The sequence below is a fragment of the Tiliqua scincoides genome, chromosome 3 (genome assembly GCF_035046505.1).
Source record: "Tiliqua scincoides isolate rTilSci1 chromosome 3, rTilSci1.hap2, whole genome shotgun sequence".
Taxonomy (NCBI): Eukaryota; Metazoa; Chordata; class Lepidosauria; order Squamata; family Scincidae; genus Tiliqua; species Tiliqua scincoides.
The window spans coordinates 27,336,232-27,355,369 of NC_089823.1; the positions used below are offsets into that span (position 1 = coordinate 27,336,232).

The following is a 19,138-nucleotide window of genomic DNA, read 5'->3' on the forward strand; positions in this document are numbered from 1 at the left end:
AGGATCTTCAGCTTTGGATGAATTGTCCCAAGCCCTGGATGATGCAGACAGCCTGCAGCTTTTTGGTTGTCCTTCACCGCAGGTGCCTGATGATCCAAGTGATTACTTTATCTTTTGGAAAGGGGGGGCAGCCAGCTGAAAGGAGTGGGATGGAAGATTGTGCTTTTGCCATGAATTAAGTCCTGAATTCCAGTGAACATGTGGTTGCAAATCCCACATGGACGCAAACTTGCAATCATGAATGTGTTTTCCGAAATAATAGCTGCATGTTTTGGTCTGGGCTGCATGTTCCACTTACCCCACTTCCTGCTGATTGCACATGGCCTGTGTTGGTTCTGGGTTCAGTGAGGTCTTCCAGCAGTTATTCTTCTCATTCTTCTATACTCATTAATATGTACAATAATTTATTGCACTTGTGTGAGTTGATTAACCTCTGCCTCCAATGTTTCATGCAAGATGTTTACAGATGTTCAGAAAGATGGTGGAACATAGTATTGGTGAAAATATAAAAAATATGATGAGTTTTCATTTGGAAATAACTATTTGTTTAGAGGTGACAATATTGCTACAGTGAGCAAAAAAGAAGGTAATTTCAGCCCACACAGTCCAAAATAAGAAAGAGCTGAATAACCAGAATTGACAAAATGTGATATATGTACAAAATAGTAAAAGTTAGGGAGGATTTCCTGCTCATCGGATCAGTCCATAGTGTGTAAATGTAATTGAAGAGTAAGAACAGAGATTAAAAATGTTACATTACTTAAAGCAGGGGTGTCCAAAGTTTTTGGCAGGAGGGCCACATCATCTCTCTGACACCATGTCGGGGGCCGAATTAATTTACATTTCAAATTTGAATAAATTTACATTAATGAATATATTAAAGATGAACTTATATGAATGAATGAAGGTCTTGCAGTAGTTCAAGGCCTATAAAAGGCCTTGCACAAAGCAAGGCTAGCCTTTCCTTTCCTGCTGCTGCTGCATCACAGACGTGAAACAACAAGGAAACAACAAGGAAAAGGGATACCTGGACTGAAATTCAGAGCTTACCTTTTACTTATTAATGATTTTTCAGGGAAAGGAAATCTTAGTCCTACAGGTGTTGCCTTTTGGCTGCACAGAAAGGGAATTTGCTAGCGACTAGGCTGAAAAAAGGGAGACTCCCTATACATGAGGATAAACAATGGATAGGCAATGGAGGGAGCCCTCATCCCACAGCTCACTCGAGAGGCCAAACGGTTGCCCTCACGCTGAGAGCAGTCGCATCGGGCCAGTGTGGGCTCCAACAAATCTCTGGAGGGCCAGAGGCTCATTGGAGGCTAGGGGCTCCCTGAGGGCCACATAGAGAGGCCTTGAGGGCTGCAAGTGGCCCCCGGGCCGGGGTTTGGGTACCCCTGACTTAAAGGTTCCAGCAGTCCAGTTCAGCACTCTGTATGTCTAAGCTAGCTCACGTTCCATAGCTGCTGAACTAATTCTGGTGAATCTGGAGCCTGGCAGCTCCAGGGCTGAACTAGAGACCAGTCAAATAACTTGTTTGGGAAAATGTCTTAATCATGAGCAATGATGCGCCATAAGTGAGCCACACGAATCAAAATAGCACAATAAATATTCAAGATCCATCCGTCTTGTAACATCTTTGTAGCTTCTTTCCTGATAGGAGGAGAAGTACATTACCTCGACCTCAACTGAAGAAAAAGATTAGAAATGAAGAAATAAAGTATTGATTAGTTACTGTATCTACAGTTATTTCAAGAACAAAGCAACAAGATCAAGAGTTTATTTGATTGCAAGCTCACAAACTGGGCAGTTAGAAACATCACTTATGGAGTGGCAGTGCTTGAGACCTCTTTGTGTGGTGCTAACCAAACAAATGAAATCCAGTTAATTAGTATTCATCTGTCACAGAAAGCATGTTTAGGTTAGGAATGCTTCATTCACACTTTCTAAGACTTATGTAGAATGTAAAAGTTCTGGCAGGTGGATCAGCACTGACACTAAATTGGGCAACATTATTTAACTTCACTGAAAAATAAGGGCAGTGTTGTTAAATTCTAATTGGAAATTATAATAATAATAATAACAGGTATTTATATACCGCCTTTCTTGGTCTTTATTCAAGACTTTATTCAAGGCGGTTTACATAGGCAGGCTTTATCTAAATCCCTATTTAGGGATTTTTACAATTTCAGAGAAGGTTCTTTCTTTCAAGAACTACTACATTCAAGGTGTTTCATTCCGATCTGGCTTCACATTCTGGCTTCCATCCTCCCACGCTCCGAGCAGATGGAATTGCTCGGCTTCAGCTTGTCAGCTGTTCCAAGGTCGCACAGTGCTGGTGGCCTCGAACTGGCGACCTTGTGGATGTTATCTTCAGGCAGACGGAGGCTCTACCCTCTAGACCAGACCTCCTGCCCAAGTTCGTGTGCATTTTGAATAGTAGCATTTTGAAAGTTGGCATAGATGTCTATGTGTCATCATTTAGTAAGGTTAAGAGATCAAGTCCATGCTCCCTCCCCAGACAACTTTGCAACTTTGTTCAACAACAAAGTGCAAATAGTAAAGAGTTACCTCTTAACTAGGGTTTGCTAAGCAGGTTCCAACTCTGATTTCAAACACTGGTTAACTTTAAATGCGGTTAATGTTGATGCCAATGTAACATTTAACTATTGTGTAAAGCAGAGGTTTCCAAACTACAGCTGTGTGCCACATCCAGCCCAGCAACACATTTTGACCAGCCTACTGAATCTAGTGGCATTACAATTATGTGTTTTTCCCACCCTTTCCTGATCTCCCCCATCACCATGCACCTTCTTCCTGTTGTTCTGTAAATCAGTTTCTAGGCTGGGTTGCTCTGAGAGCCTAGCTGAGAAAGAAAGACAGAAACAGCAAGCAGTTTCACAGATGTAAATATTTTTCTCCTTTTGTGAAAATTTGTAGAGTTAGGAATTGTGAACATTTTTAGTTATTTTAGAGAAAATTTATAGATATTTTCTGTTATTGACCCACTCTGGCCCACTGTAAGAACAAGACTGAGTGATGTGGCCTTGACAGCTAAAAGTTTGGGGCTCCTGGTAAAGAGTTTTGGGATGAAATTTGACCCAAAGAAGACCAATGGGGGGGAGGGGCTTTCTTCTGGCACATTTAGCTGCAATAAACATCATCATTGCATCTGCAGCAGTCATCTGAGAGTTGCGTGTGTGCCACTTACTTTCTTGGAGGAAGAATGGGATACTAATAAAATATCTTAACCTAAAAAGAGGCATTCAGCGTTTTCATATTCCTGCCTCATATAATTTTGTGTTTACTTTTGGTTGAAGTCAATACAAAATGGATAGTTATTTTTTTAGATCCACCATAATGCTGATCTCATATACCAGGAATAATAAACCTTTATGCCAACATAGCTTGTCATTGTCTCTTTTGCAAAGTGATGTTCTGCTACGAGTGTTCTCAAGCAACACGTGATGTTTATCATTAATGAATTATACCAGTTTGTTGTTTTACTCACACAGTATTTCACATTGTTGTATCTATTTTATTTTCGTCATTGTTCATGTAAAAAATTCTGTGTTTAAGTAAACATTACTAACGATGTGTAATTTTAAAATGTTTCTTCATTGTTGACTAATCGTTGAAATTCTAGCCCATTGAGGACACACATTTCTCTGTAGAAACTTTTCACGTTTGTGGAATAAAGTTGGCATTGCATATTATATATTAGGACACGGTGGTGTGGCTGGAATGGGATGCGCAATTGATGGGTACAAGCTGGGGAAAAAGTAACTGCTCACTTTAGTCTGCAGTATCATAAATTTTACTTGATTTTTAGAGTGAATGGGCAGAGGTGTTTGACATTCTTAAAAAAAATAAAATTGAAATATTGCCCTGAAACACCAGAATGCTAGAAATCTTGTCTTTCTCAGATTCTTAGTATCTCCTGGTTTAGGAAGAATCTAACATCCCAATCTTAACAATAGGCTTGTGCTGTGATCCAGCAGAGCTGGTGCAGCCTATGCTGTATCTGGGAATAGAGGCTGCTGGAGGTCTCTTCAGGGGAAGGGGACATTTGTTCCCTTACCCCAGTTAAAGCTCCAACAGCCTCTGTGGGGCTACTTGGATCTGCACCAGTGATATTACTAATACAAATCCAGGCTGCCCTGTGTCAGGTTTTCAAGCTTGGGAGAGGGGATAGGATGCACAGGTAGCCACTGCCACCTTTCTCACCTGCCTCCCAGACCTGAACAGCCCCCTCCCCCACCCCATTTCACTCTCCTACCTCTGCCCCCCACCACCCAGTGGAGACTCTACCTTCTCTGGCAGGTTCAGACCTCTGAGTGGTGGTGGAAGGCTGGTGCAGGCCTTGATGCTGTCACCACAGGCCTCCATGCTGCTGCGTTGTGCCTTTTGGCACATATGCAACAGCACGGGTGCCCATTCTGCTGGCGCTAGTTGGCATAGGGTTGGGCCATAAAAATTTTTTTTTTTAAAGAACAATAAAATGGTTGTGCATCTGGAGTTCTTTCTCAGAGAAAAGGCTAAAATGTTGAGGTGTTGATCAAGGTTTACAAAATTACAAATGTGGAGAGAGAGGGTAGGAAAACTTCTTCCTTTTTTATTTTTGGAATACCATAAGGCATCCGCAAGGGTTCTATTCTGGAACCATCTGCAGATACCAGGGAACCATCTGCAGATACCAACCACCACCCTCGGAAGGGGAAGAGAGCTACACTCTCCTTGCCTTCAGTGGTGGTTCTGAACCTCACAGAAGGTGTCCACCTGTGGCCTTTGCAGGCATCATATTAGCAGTCTAGACCAGGGGTGCCCAAATCCTGGCCCAGGGGCCATTTGTGACCCTCGGGGACCTCCAATCTGGTCTGCAGGGAGCTGCCAGTCTTCAGTGAGCCTTTGGCCCTCTGGAGACTTGCTGGAGCCCATGCTGGCCTGAAGCGACTGCTATCAGCGCGAAGGCCAACTATCTCTCGCGCGAACTGCAGGCTGAGGTCTGTCTTGCTGTTGCACATCTGTGAAGTGGCAGCAAAGGAAAGGCTGGCCTTGCATCATGCAAGGTCTTTTTAAAGGTTTTGAGCTGTTGCTTAATGACCTTCGTTCATTCATATAAGCGCCATCTCTAATATAATTCATTCATGTAAATTTATGTAAACTTATTCCAATTTGAAATGTAAATTAATTCTTTTGTCCCGGCCCCAGTGGTGTCACTAGGATTTGAGTCACCTGGTGTGGGAGGCCTGCATGTCACCCCATGTAGTGGGCGGGGCAATGCCCCAGGTTGGCGTGGTGATGTACCATTGCCCCGCCCCCACCGTTTTTTTGGCTGTACCTTTTGTTATAACACAGATATTTCAATGTGGTTTGTTTCATTGCATTCTGCATGAAATTACACATTGATATATAACATGATGGTCTTATTCCTCCGAACTCTGATTTTAGTGATTTTGAAAACTTGTAGTCTGTCTGTCTCACTCACTCACTCACTCACTCACTCACTCACACACACACACACACACACACACACACACACACACACACACACACACACACCCCTGTGTCAACTTACTAACACCTTATTGCAGCAGTTCTCAAACTTGTAGCTCTGGGACCCACTTTTTAGAATGACAATCTGTCCAGGACCCATTGGAAGTGATGTCATGGCCAGAAGTGAGATCATCAAGCAAATTAAAATAAAGTAATTACATAAGGGGGAGCCAGTCCTGTTCTACCAAGTGAATCTACTTTGAAGTAAGTCCCATAGTGGTCAATGGGGCTTACTCTCAGGAAAGTGTGGGTAGGATTGCAGCCTGTAAGCCCAATCCTATGTATGTCTACTCTGACGTAAGTCCCATAGTGGTCAATGGAGCTTACTCTGTAGTCTGCCTGCAATAACAACCCCCCAAAAAGAATTGTTGAGATTTCCAGCCCTCCCTAGTGCCCAGTTTAAAGTTCTTCTTTTTCAGGCACATCAAGATAAAGACCCACCTGGCTTTACAAGTGCAAAATAGTAAACTTCCCCTTACCAGTTGAAGCCTCTTTTTGGTCCTTTTTAGTGGGGGGGGGGCTGCCTTCTGGAGCATTTGGGGGCTGCCTTCTGGAGCATTTGTTGCACTCCAGCTCCATGGATCGGGACCATTCCAGTGTCCTCACATTCCCCTTTGACTGGCCTGACCACCAACCAAGGCACGTCTGCCTACTCTTGAGTAAACGTGACGTGAGTCTGCTTCACTTTCCATAGAGCTCCATAGACTCGCAGCTGGGAGGGGGGACCTCTTTCTCCATGTTTTGGGGGGCTGCATTCATTGGATCAGGACCATTCTGACCACTTTGGAGTCCTCTCAGCCTGCCTTGACTGAGGCAGGTCCACCTACTTATGAGTAAACGCGACCACTTGGCTTCGTTTCAGGCTCAGACTCGCAGCTGGGAGGGGGGAGCTTCTTGGGTGTTTTTGGGGGGCTGCATTCATTGGAGAGGGATTCCTCTCAGCCTGCCCTTTCCGTCAGACTATGGCAGGTATGCCTACTCGCAAGTAAACTCGCGCTACGGCTCACTTTCACTTTCCATAGGGCTCCATGCATTTTTCCTTCCATTTTTTTGGCCATAACGTTTGAATGAAAGGAGCTATTGCAGTTCTGTTTTTTGCACTGCACTCCACTGGCCATTCCACATCCAACAGTGTATGGCATGACACGGTAGCTCCTAATGCCGTGAAGTTAGCGCGTCCTCCCCCAGGGTGCGTCTCCCCCCGGCGTGTCACCCGGTGCGGTCTGCACCCCCCTAGTGACGCCAGTGCCCGGCCCCCGACACAGTGTCAGAGAGATGATGTGGCCCTCCTGTCAAAAAGTTTGAACTTTGGACACCCCTGATCTAGACCAAAAAAAAGGTGGGGAAAAGTGACCTAAACAGCCATTCTGGGCAGATGTGCAGAGCCTCTTCAGGGCTCAGAAGAGCCTCCAAAGGCAAGGGGAACAAAGCTCATTTTGCCTCTGGAAGACTGGGGAAGGGGAACCCTCCCACATCCACAGTTAAATGAAACCACAAATATGGAACCTGCGAATACAGCCCCCCCCTTGCCATAATGCAGTTGAGTTTCTCAATTAAGTTGTTTGGTAGTAGTTTCAGAACAGACAAAAGGAAATGTTATTTCACTTGACTCATCAGCTTATGGCAGTGTTTCTGAACTGTGGGTCAGCTCCCACCAGTGGGGTGTCTACCTGATTGTTGGTGGGTCATGAAACAAACCGACAAGCTGATAGCTGACTAGGCAAATGTATCAAGCTCTCTTGAAAATGAAACTGAGCTGCACATGCATGTTTACTCATGAGTAGGTGACCGTGCTTCAGTCCACTTTGAAGGGCAGGCTGAGAGGAATGCACCACCACCAGAACGGTCCCGATCTGATGAACACAGACGTCAAAAACCACTCGAAAATGAAGTCCTCCCTTCAAGCTGATTAGGAAAAGCTCCTTGGTTAGATTAAAGATGAACACCTCTTTGTTAAGCTTTTGTCTGCAGTGCTTTAGGATGAACTGCTTTTGGATTGTTTGCTTTTAATTTTGAGTCTGAGGATGACGGGATTGGTGGTGCTGCTACACGCCGTATACTGCTCACCTTCCTGGGCCTGATCTGTCAACATGGATCAACTTGTTCTTGCGACAGTGATTTAGCAGGTGCAGATCTGAGTAGACCCATTGCGTGGCTAGGCTTTCTCCAGGAAATGGGGACAAATGTTCCTTTACCACAAGCAGATATCCAGCTTGCAAAATTCCCCTGCTGGTTCTAGCACAAACTGTGCTGGCGCCACTGCACCAGCATGGAGGAATTTCTTTAGGATTGGGCTGTGAGTGAATGCTTCATTTCACTAGGTAGCCTGTGTCTCTGGCCAGTTACAGAACCAGAAAAGAAAGAAACAAGAGATACTGGGCATGTAATGGGATCTATCCGTCACCTGTGAATTGTTAACGCTCTCAGATTAAAACATCTGAGCAACAAAGTGATATTCTCTGGACCAGATTGTCTACTGGTCTTTCATTCACCCACCTTTATTCAGTTTTTCCAATTCACACTGACTAATCCTGTTGTGAATGGATTTAGCACTGTTGTTTGCACAGCAATATTTTCATACAGTAATGCAGCAAAGTAAAAACAAAAATGTATTTAATTTTTGAAAATGTTGCCTTTTGGGTGAGCGAGAAAGGCATTTACATTATCATTTTAAACTTTCTGCATTTATGGTTTAAAATAGAATTAAAAATAGAATCAGGTTCTCGGCTGCTATTTGTTGGCAAGATTCCCTTCACACCAGCTGTCTTGTAAGCTTCATTTTGAGCTTTTCAGTTATTTTTAGCCATATTAAATTAATTTTTAATAAACCTAAAAGCCAAGATACTGGATTTTCCATAGCAATTAATGATGTACCCTCCCAGATTCATCTGATTTGTGTATCATCTAGTACTACATAGTTCTTGAACCTTCTTGCAACTTTGTTCAGAATCTCTTGTTGGCCAGGCCTTGCGCAAGGTGTACTTGGTTTATAGCAATCTCAAGAATTCCATATGTATAAACACTGAGTTCCACTTACTTAGGGGGAATGTCATGGGCCATTACGTCATACTCCTTAAGTGTATAGTTCCTAGCTACTTACCAAAACCACAATCTAGACCACAGAGCTAGGCATGTTTGAGACCCACTGATGTGAAGCTTAAGTGCATTCAACTGTGTCCTGGTTTATGGCACAAATTTTGTTTTTCATTGTTAAAAATTTTGTAATGGTGGTTCCAGGACACTTGCTGATGGTCTACAAAAAGTTGAGTAAATAAAATACCGTGGGCAAACAGAAAATAGCATTAGAACTTTTCTGTGCTCATACAAGAGGTTGCACAAGAGTTAACATACTTCTCTGAAATCTCAGTTTCTGGTAGTGCAAGAAGTTGTGCAAACTTTTGCACAAGTGGAAGAACATATTTAGATTTAATTAATCTTGCACAATGATTTAGCACAGGGGTGCTCAATAAGTTGATCCCGATCTACCAGTCAATTGCCAGGCAAAATGAGTCGATCACAGGCTTCTCTCCTGTCCACGCATTCCTGGGAGTGAGCCCCGCCCTGGGAGTGAGCTCCTGTCCATGCATCCCAGGGAGTGAGCCCCGTTGACTCTACTGGGGTGACTTGTGAGTAGACCTGGAGAGGAGCCGCTGGCAGGCTTCTCTCCTGTCCACGCGTCCCTGGAAGTGAGCCCCGTTGACTCTCCTGGGGATGACTTACCTTTCCCCTGTTTTTGCACTGGTATGTATGGAGATCTGCCCCCCCCCCCCACTTCCATCTGTTGGTTCTGTGTGCAAGGGGTTTTGCACTGGTCTTGCTGTGATGTCTATATAGAGATATTCCCTCCCCCACACCTTTCCCTTGTTTTTGCACTGGTCTGTATAGAGATCTGCTCCCCCTCCCCACTTGTATTGGAATCAAGGAAGATCTGGTGAGGAGGTAGGCGGTGGTGTCAGCAGTGGCCCCTTTAAGGGTAAGGCCTGGGCATCCAGCAGAGTGTGCTGCACAGCTGCAGCCACTTGAAGGCAATAGGGCCCTCAGGGATATAAGAGCACCTGAGGGAGGAAGGGCTCCACTTATTTATGTGAGTCAGCCTTTTCCTACATGAAGATCTTCAAGTCCAAGTCCACCATGACTGATGAACATTTGGAAGTGTGCTTGAAGCTGGCTGTCAGCAGCTACTGTCTGGGCTATGCATCCTTGGCTGATTCACTTCAGTGCAAGTCATCAAAGTAAACTCAAGTAATTACAAAAAATGTTTATAGTTAATTACGTTGTGTTGTGCAATATTGGCTCATGGGGTTATGCAAGGTACACCAACATACATCGTACACATAAATGTTATATGTTATGATGGCGCGAACATTGTAAAAAAACTCTGGTAGATCTCCGGGCCTTGCTGGGTTTCAAAGTAGCTCTCAAGCCAAAAAGGGGTGAGCACCCCTGATTTAGCACATTGGTTCCCAAACTTTTTTGTTCTGTGATCCACGTTGTTTCCGCAGGGGTTCATGATGTGATTTTTCCCTGTAACTCCTTAATGCCTTATTGGGAGTTTCTGGAGGCCATTTTCAGGTCATGCCAGACTGGCAACACACTTCACTGGTCCCTACAAGCCCCAGACTGCCCAGTGGAAGCAATCATAAGTGAACTGGAAGTTGCATCAGTAAACCAGAAATCAATTCCATGGGGCATTCTGAGAAAGCAATGGAGTGGGCTGTTGACCTGGTGAGACCCAGAAATATTCTCTGGGAGCTCCCAATAAGGCATTGCTGAGCTACAGGGAGTATTGTGTCACAGCACAGAACACATGGGGCTGCGACTCACAACGCAGGAAATGCTGCTTTAGCACAATATGTAAACTTACATTACAGAAGTTCCTTTAGCATGCACACTAGTAGCTCATAGTATCTGAACTCTGTACCAGGTCATCATGTGGAACTAATTTCTTTCTTCTTTTTCATAGTCCGTTAAGCACACTCAGTCCGCATGCCTGTTTTCCTTCAGAATATATTCTGGTGACATACATCAGGAATGGTCAAACTATTGTATTCTCAGAAAACTTCCTATGGTAAAGAGTTTAAGAAGACTTGCAAATCAGGGACAGGGGCAACACTAGGTTGCTCTGAATCCTGAGCACTGTCCTGTTACGGACACTTTGGTGCATGAAGTACATATGTGTTCTCAGTTTTCCCCAGCTAGCTCACACTTCTCCTCTGCAGCTTTCCTTTATTTTTCTTTCCTTCTCCCTCTACTTCCTTCTCTCCAGTTTTGATTCTCTTTCCTTCGGTGTGTCCCCCTCATTTGTCTCCTCCTTTTGTCCATCATCTACCTCAGTGGTTCTCGTCCGACCTGCGGCTCCCCTGATCCTTGTGGCCATTGTCCACGGCTCCCCATTACATCACCTCACCTCAGTTACCCCCAAAATGGGGATGAAGGTGTTAAAACTATACACTAGAAACAAAAAAACAGCTGCCAGCACTCTGAGGCTGCAATCCTAACCACACTTACCTGAAAGTAAGCCCCATTGGACAAAATAGAACTTACTTCTGAGTAGACCTGGTTCGGATTGTGTTAGCAGCACACCTGGAGGGTTTTGGAAAGGGGGTGGAGAAGTGATGAATTTGCTGGGGGAGGGGAAGACTTTGTTTTGTGTGTATCTACTAATTGCAAACTGATGTGAAACTGAGACCCAGAGACTTGCTGCAATCCTAACCTCACTTTCCTGGGAGTAAGTGCCATTGAACACAATAGGATTTACTTCTGAGTAGACCTAGCTAGGATTGTGCCTTTTGTCTTATAATAGCAGCCAAAATGGGAAGTACCCCTCCCCCAAAAGGAGGGAGGAGGAAAAAGGGGGGATGGCTGAAAAGGAATGGGTATTTTTATTTTTTAATCAATTTTTGGAGACAAAGCTTGACTGATCAAGAGCGGCTCTTTTTTTTTTCTTTTTTGAAGGGGGAGGAAAAAGAGAAAGGTGAAGATCCTTGGTTAAGCTGACACAGACACCAAGACTATGTAGGTCTACTCAGAAGTAAGTCCCATTTGAGTTAATGGGGCTTACTCCCAAGGAAGTGTGGAAAGGATTGCAGTCACACAGAGCAAGATTACAAGTCAGTAGATGGGGGCATGATCACACACATGCAGATGCCACCCCTATTCCCCCCAGGCAAGATGGAAGAATGCAGGCTGTGGCATTTGGACACCCTCCCCCCACTAAGAGCAGGCTGGGCTCCTTCCTTCCCAAGTGGAGGAAAGCGCTGCTCTGCTCTCTCTAGGTCAGGCTTCTCTCCCAGTTTGAAGCCTGCCAGGAGCGAGCCCTGTGCTGATGAGATGCAGCACCTCTGCAGCTGCCCAGCCAGCCTTCTCTTGGTTTGGCAGGGAGGCTCCACCACCTCCCCCACCATGTTTCACATGCCCTCCCCACCTCACACTGCCCCACCCACCTTGTTCACAGCCGAAGAAAAGCAGCAAGTAGGGAGGCAGCATGTGGAGCTGAGCAGCGGTGGCCACCTCTCTCCCCAAGATGTGACACCCCTGGGGGCTAGCCAGGCTTCCCTTGGGAGCCCCGATGCACAGATTGAATAGCTCAGATCTACCTCAGAGTAACACAACTTTTCTTTTTCTGCGCACTCCCTTCACCTGCTTACTAGATGGTGAATAGGCATCTCCTCTGATGTCTCCCAGCCCAGCAGCTTCCCTTATAAAAAAAGCAGCAGGACCAGGGAGAGCCCAGTTGGCCATTGAGAGGGGGATAGGAGGAGGTACCTGTGTGATACCCACCCTTTAGCCAATCAACTTGCTCTCAGGGGTCTGCTGTACATAGGGAACAAACCTGAAAGACTAGAATCATGTTGTCATATGGTCATGTTCTCATGCATGGCAACTTGTACATTGAGTTAAAGACAATCTAGAGTCACCATGTCCCTGGTGGAGGGCTCTAGAGCTCTTTGGACAGTCATATGCCCATGTAGGCATACATTCTGACATTGCCCTGGAGTTCATATGTAACATCCCAGCTATAGTTGTATGCATCATCAAAGCTAGAACTTTTTGAAAACCTTGAGCTGTATCCTGAGTTTAATTACTAACAGCCCAATCATATCCTTCCCTCCCCCACCAATGCAGCCATGCCAGAAAATCTTGTGCTGCATCCTGCGGGAAGGAATGGGAGGCTTGAGAAAGGTGAGTGAACATATTCTTCCTTACCTCCCCAGAAGCCCCTCAATTGCCATTGGGTCTCCTTGGACCTGCACAGCTCCGTAGCTGGTGCAAGTCTGAGGAGAGACATGGGGCATGTCAGGTGGAGGGGATAACATCTGGAGCAAGTAGCTTTTGTCAGGTGCTAGCCCCTCCCACCTCCATCAAAACCCCTGCCCGCACCCACTGTGTTCTACCTGCCCCGTGACCTACCTGGTTACAGGTGCTTCATATATCCTTGCCATGCAAGGGGCTGCTCCTGTCTTGTTGCCGGCATGCCAGTAACGCTTGGCTCTTTGCACTGCTGGCAGATCATTTGCAACAGGTCAGGTGCATTTGGTGGCCTGCACAAATAAGATTAGGCCTTAAGTCCCACAAAAAACAAATACGCAAACATCGTTGGTCATCACTAACTAAACTTTTGAGATAGCCCCCCCTTTTTTGACAAATAACCATGGAATGTGTGTTTTAATCATGCTTGATTAAAATTGGTTTGGAATTACAGTAGGCAGTTTCAAACTGTTTCAAACTTCAAGCAGCGTTGTTTTGATGCTTTATAAATATATTCATCTTCTGGGGTGTGTGTGTGTGTGTTTAGAAGATGCAGTGGGGTTGGAAATCTGTTTTATTAAATAAAATGTTAAAGTATTTTTAGAACTGGTCACTGGATCAAAGTAGCATGCTGAAATTCTTCACATTAGTCAGATCTGTTGGCAGAGAGGGCTTCAGACTTCTTGTTACTTGAAAGAACAGGTTGGTGTGCCTACCCAGTTTGTCTTACTCATGAGGCTGTAGTATGCTGGTTCAAGCAGTAGTATTGTTTGGGGAAATGCTCAGAATATCTGTTTCGATGCTGTAAGGAATCTTGTGGGAGAAGTCTGCTTCTTTAATGACAGCCTGTAGATGGACCATGACATCACCTAGGATGTGGTATGAACTGCACCAATTAAAGAACTGATGTGAATGCATCCTGCATTTTAGAAGAACAAAATCCATACACAGGCTTGTACTTCCCTTGGAAATTACCCAGCGTTCTTCAGATGTCAAAGTCAGACTTTAAAAATGGTGTTTTAACTCATTTCTGCCTGGCCCACAGGTGTACACATTTGGTCCCTGTTTCATATAAGCAACGTTGGGCAGAAATTGTTTAACAGGAGTCATTTATTCATGGTTAATACACAAAATTAATATGACCCGGAAATACATCTTGCTGCTTAAAGATTTGTTTCTTCTTCTTTTTTTAAATAGCTTGATAATTGAAGAAGACATAGTTGTCAGAAAATTTTTCTTTTTCTGATCAGTGTTTTAAAGTTCTAGTCAATTATCCCATGCATATCACTAAATACAAACCATTTTCATTAGTTGAATAATACTGCCATTAGTTGACTTATTGAAATTCCAGTATATTTTATGCCAGCCTATCCTATGCATTTTTATTCAGATCTATGGAGTGGAATGGAGCTTACCTTCAAGCATATATATCTAGAAATGCAGACTTACAATTAAACTGTATCACCAATGCAACCATGCCAACAGAACATGCACTGCATCCTATGCTGAGGGGCAGTGACAGAACTTTAGTTACCTTACCCTTGAGCAAGCCTCCGCTGCTTGGATATGTCTCCTTGGATCTGTGCCAACCATTTTCTGAGGAGAGTAGGGGAGCAGGAACAAGGATAGGATCCAACTGCGCGCTGGTGCTGCTGGGATCCACTCCCTCCCCGTTCTGCCTCTTGCCTGGCACCTCCCCTGCTAGAAACTTCCTGGTTCCTCCAACCACCTGCCCCCACTGCCAAAGCACTGCTGGTGGGTGTCTCCTCCATCTGCACACATGGCCACCAGCCATGTATGCTAGCAGCCTCATTACTAATGTGAATGCACATTCTGCTGGCAGATCCATCAGTTAGAATTGGGCTGCTGCAGTATTAAATCCTCAGTGGTGCTTGCACCCAGGTAAGTATGTTTAGGATTGCAACTTTGGACTTGCTAATTTTCCTTTCAGATGAGTAGCTTTTCACCAAAAAAGATAGCATGTCAGTTCTGTCTCAAGGAATTCAAGCTGTTTGTACTTGTGATCAGAGTCCTTGATTACAAAACAAAGGCTTTATCTCAAATTCTGTGTTATCTCAGCATTTCTCTTCTAAATGCTTCCTTCAGCTTCACTGTGTGATAATGCATGTTGTTGGTATTCTAGAGTTGTTTATCCTGAACTATACAAGCAAGTCTCATGTTCTTGGAGTGCTTGAAGTAGTTTTGCTAATCTGTCAGTATAGTATGTGCTTGTGGATAAATATAGACCAACAGCCACTGCAAGTTGTAGGTCATCATCCTACCAAAGCTAAAAATTACCCCTTTGGTTATGGAAAGTGTGTTCTGATCAGGAAAGCTGCTCTAGCTCAGTTACTGCAGTCTTCAGCCCCTGAAAACAAAAGACAAAACTCTACAAACACTTGTTCTGAATCTGGAGGAGAAAAAACTCCTATAGTGAAAGACCCAAACAAGATCATGAAACAACCCACTTTTTCCTCCATTTTAGAAACAAAAGGATTCTAAGCCTTGGAACTTTTCAGGTATTTTCAGTCTCATGGAGATTTCACTAGCCTGTTGGAGAAGATCCAGTGTGATCAGCTTTATAAAGGGACTTGGTAGGTATAAAACAAACTCCATCAGTCAATATTTTAAATTGTTGCATTTGTTTTTGCTACATTTCTAAAATAATTTTTTTTTTAAAGAATGCTAGTTATGTTTTACTAAGGTTTTACTAGTTAGGTTTTGGTGTCACCATGGGATTTTTTTTTCTTAGTTTATTGGGCTTTTTGTGTTCAAGGAATATCTTTATAGTTAAATATACATCTGAAATGTTGAGGAAATAATGAGTTATACTTTTGGTTTTTAAAATGTAAGGTATGCTAATTACTGTATCTTATTTCTACATTATTATAGAGATTGTAGCATTATGGTAAAGTACCTAAATGTATATTTAATTAGAATTTTTTTTTAATGGCAGAGTTACAACTGGAAATCAATTACAGGCCAGGATGTATTAACACATATGACTTTTTTTTGCCTGAATAGCTTACTGATGCAAAGGCGCAAGAGTAAGACTGATGCTTCTATAATTATTTCACAACTATCCAAGAATTCTAAAGAAATTGCTTCTTTTCTATAACCTTGGTTAACGAAAATGTTTGGGATGGAAATGTAACAAACTGGGATCTGCTGGCGTTGGTCATTTATCTTAAACTTTCTTTAATCAGTATATTCAGATGATAGGAAACCAAAGAATCCAGGCCTTGTAAAAACATGTATGAACAGAGAGAATAATCAGCAATTTCATTACATCAGGGACTTTGTAGTATATTTTTATTCTTGACATTTTGTATCAAAATGATTTTATTGATACGTAACATCAGTGGAATTTTTAATAGTGCTTTAGTTTTTATGTGTTTTAAAACTCGTATACCTAGGCAAATTTTTTAGGTTGTGGGTATGTAAAGATGCAAGTCAGAACAGAAGGTGCATTAAAGAGATTGCATAGATTTCTTTAGATGAAATTGCAGTTGAAGCCAATTTTCAGATTTTTAAAAAGTCATTTTTGTGTTATGTAATAAGTTCTGTGTGAGCTTCACTATGCCAGTTCCAATAGACAGAGTAGTCCTGACCCACCTGTAAAATCCTCATGATATCCTAGGGCAGGAGTGTCAAACATAAGGCCCACGGGCTGGATACAACCTTTAGAAGCTCTTTATTCAGCATGCTTTATAGTTGGGCCCTCCCACCACCACCATCATATAGTCTCAGCTGCTGAACTGTACTTGAGGTGTCACTGCTGAAATGGCATCCCACATGATAACTGGGCTGTCATACCTTGCAAATAAATTAAGATTTATGTATTTTCTCTTTCAAATTGTCATTTGCAGCTAATGAGTTCCTAAGCAAAAAGAATGATTATTTTTGTTCATCATCTGCTTAATGGTATAACTTCCTGCTTAATTACATCACTTCTAGCCCACAGCAGGTGCCATGAATGCTGTTCGACCCACTGTATGGAACAGGTTTGACACCCCTACGCAGGGGGTAGCATATATTGTGGAAATATTATGGGCCTTCCTTATATGCAGACTCAGCACCCGCAGATTAGAGCATCCACAGATTCCAAACCTGCACCACAGAGAGCCTCAGAAGGTCTTCCAGACACAACCGGAAGCCATTTCCAGTTTGTACTGGCAGCTTCCAGTTGCATCCAGGAGGTGTTCTGAGGCGCGAGGAGATCAGTGTGACCTCTGGAGGGCCCAGTGCAGCATCTGGGTAAGTAACTGTAGTGCTACACCGGCTCCCCGTGAATTCCCATATCCACGGATTTCAGTATCCACAGGGTGTTCTTGAACTGATCCCCTGCAGATTCCAAGGGCTCGCTGTACAAAAATATTGGCCCAATCCTAACTGAGGTTTACAACAGTGGAACAGAGATTCCACTGTTGTAAAAGGACATACAGCAGCACTTGTAATGTGCTGCCAGCACCCATTTGGGAACTGCTGCTGCAAACAGCAGCTGTGTCATCAGCTTGCTCTCCAGATGGCTACCCACAGAATCACAGGTAAGCCAACACAGAAGCTTACCTTCCTACTTTCTGTTAGCATTCCATAATTTTTTTTCCCCAAGCATTCAAGAGGCCTGCAGCTTGCCTGCACGTTCGCTGTAAGCTTGCATGCTTATATCGACCTGTAAATGGAAGAACATTTTCACCCCAGTATAAGCAAATAAAACAACATTAATGAGCGCAGGGTCCGGTGTGGGGGGTTCCCCCTGATCCTCACATAAGTGAAACCACAGGTACCTGATTCACTGATATGGGGAGGGGATGATGCCTATATATGCATATAAATAACATTCCTTGTCGTAGGATAGCTTCTGATTGACTGTGCACCACATCAGGTTGGAAAATTTCTGGAGATCCTCCCCCTTTCATTGACTGTTTTGAGAGATCTTCTATCTGTTTTCCATACTTGAGATTGGGGCCATATTTTGCTTTTCATGCTGGGGAACAATTATTTCTGTCTCTAGCCTGGGATAGCCTGTAGACATGGCCAGAAATGTTCCATATTGAATTGAAGTTGATTGATTTGCTGATCTCAAAGGACAGGAGATACAAAACAAATACAATTAATTTTACTTAAATTATATACGTAACAAGGGCTCCCAATAATCTTTTTATTGATTGCTCATTTGAATATGTCAAGTTGTGAACTGATTGGCACATTATTAATGCTTAAGTGATACCTTGTGATGGTTTTGTGTGTATGTGAGTGTGCTCTTTGTGTGTTTGTATGTAAAAATGTGGACCAATTTAAATGTGCAAGTTTTTGTTTGTTTGCCTTTTTTTGAGCTTAACAGAGGGTTGTTATATAATAACAAATGAATGTAGGCCACTAGGTACAGAGTAATGGGTTTACTGCATGGTATGGAACAATAAATTTACTTCCAAGTATACAATATAACAATCCTGAAAAAGTATGTGTTAAGCAAAATCTGTCCTCCAATGTAGTTTGCTTCTGCTTAAGCGGAAGAATTTTGGAACATAACCTCATCAAGTTCTGATTAATATCAATTGCTTTCAAAATCCAGTCATAGTTGGATGTTTGAAGCATATTTCAGTCAGAAAGCTGTAAAGAAAAAGAAATGGGCATTTCTTCGTATTGTATACTGTTCAAGATATCAGTGTATTTTCTGTTTAGATTGTATCTTGTAAAGGAAGAAAAATTTCCACCCTAATATTCAGTATTAGTATCTATGTAGGATTTTAATCTCAGTGGAAGGTTTTCTGGGTTCCTCATCAGGACCTTATCTTCCTTTCAGAACGTATCTCTGTGGGTGGTCTGCTGTTGTGCTGTTGTGCTACATGTCATGGTCCTCTACTATATCTTCCAGCAAAATCCCCCCTTTTTGGTCTCTCCAAATTTCCTGGGGTTCTTCCAAAACTGAAGTGATTCCCCAAAACACCCCTTCTTTTTGTAATACTGTGATGTGTTTTTAACTTGTTTTAATTGTCGTGGCTCTTTTTGAATTCTTTTATTTACTGTTGTAAGCTGCCTTGGGTTCCTTCCGGGAGAAAGGCGGGATATAAATGTAGTAAATTTACATTTTAGGTCTGGAGGTCATTTTAGGGCAGGAGGTCTGGTCTGGGCAGGAGGTCTGGTCTAGAGGGTAGAGCCTCCCTTAGCTTGAAGATAACATCAGAAGGTCGCCAGTTCGAGGACAGCTCCCTGAACGGCTGAGAATGGCGAGACCTTGAAGCAGCTGACAAGCCGAACTGAGTGATTCCACCTGCTCTTGGTGTGAGCTAGAAGCGTCTTGGCTGCCCTCCATGTGAGAGATGGAGCTGCTTGT

At 43.4% G+C, this 19,138-nt stretch overlaps 1 protein-coding gene across 4 annotated transcripts in view; it reads left to right on the top strand.

Annotated features, from left to right (window-relative positions):
* The window catches only part of FRY (FRY microtubule binding protein), a 256,079-nt gene that overhangs the window by 74,823 nt on the left and 162,118 nt on the right, over positions 1 to 19,138 (top strand). Inside the window, exon 1 of one of the 4 annotated variants that reach the window (XM_066620126.1) lies at positions 15,117 to 15,395. The exons of the other annotated variants lie outside the window; for them this stretch is intronic. Within the exon in view, the coding sequence (XP_066476223.1) occupies positions 15,335 to 15,395 (61 nt within the window). The 5' untranslated portion in view covers positions 15,117 to 15,334. Of the gene's footprint in view, positions 1 to 15,116; positions 15,396 to 19,138 lie in introns of those variants that run through there. 4 annotated transcript variants of the gene reach the window in all.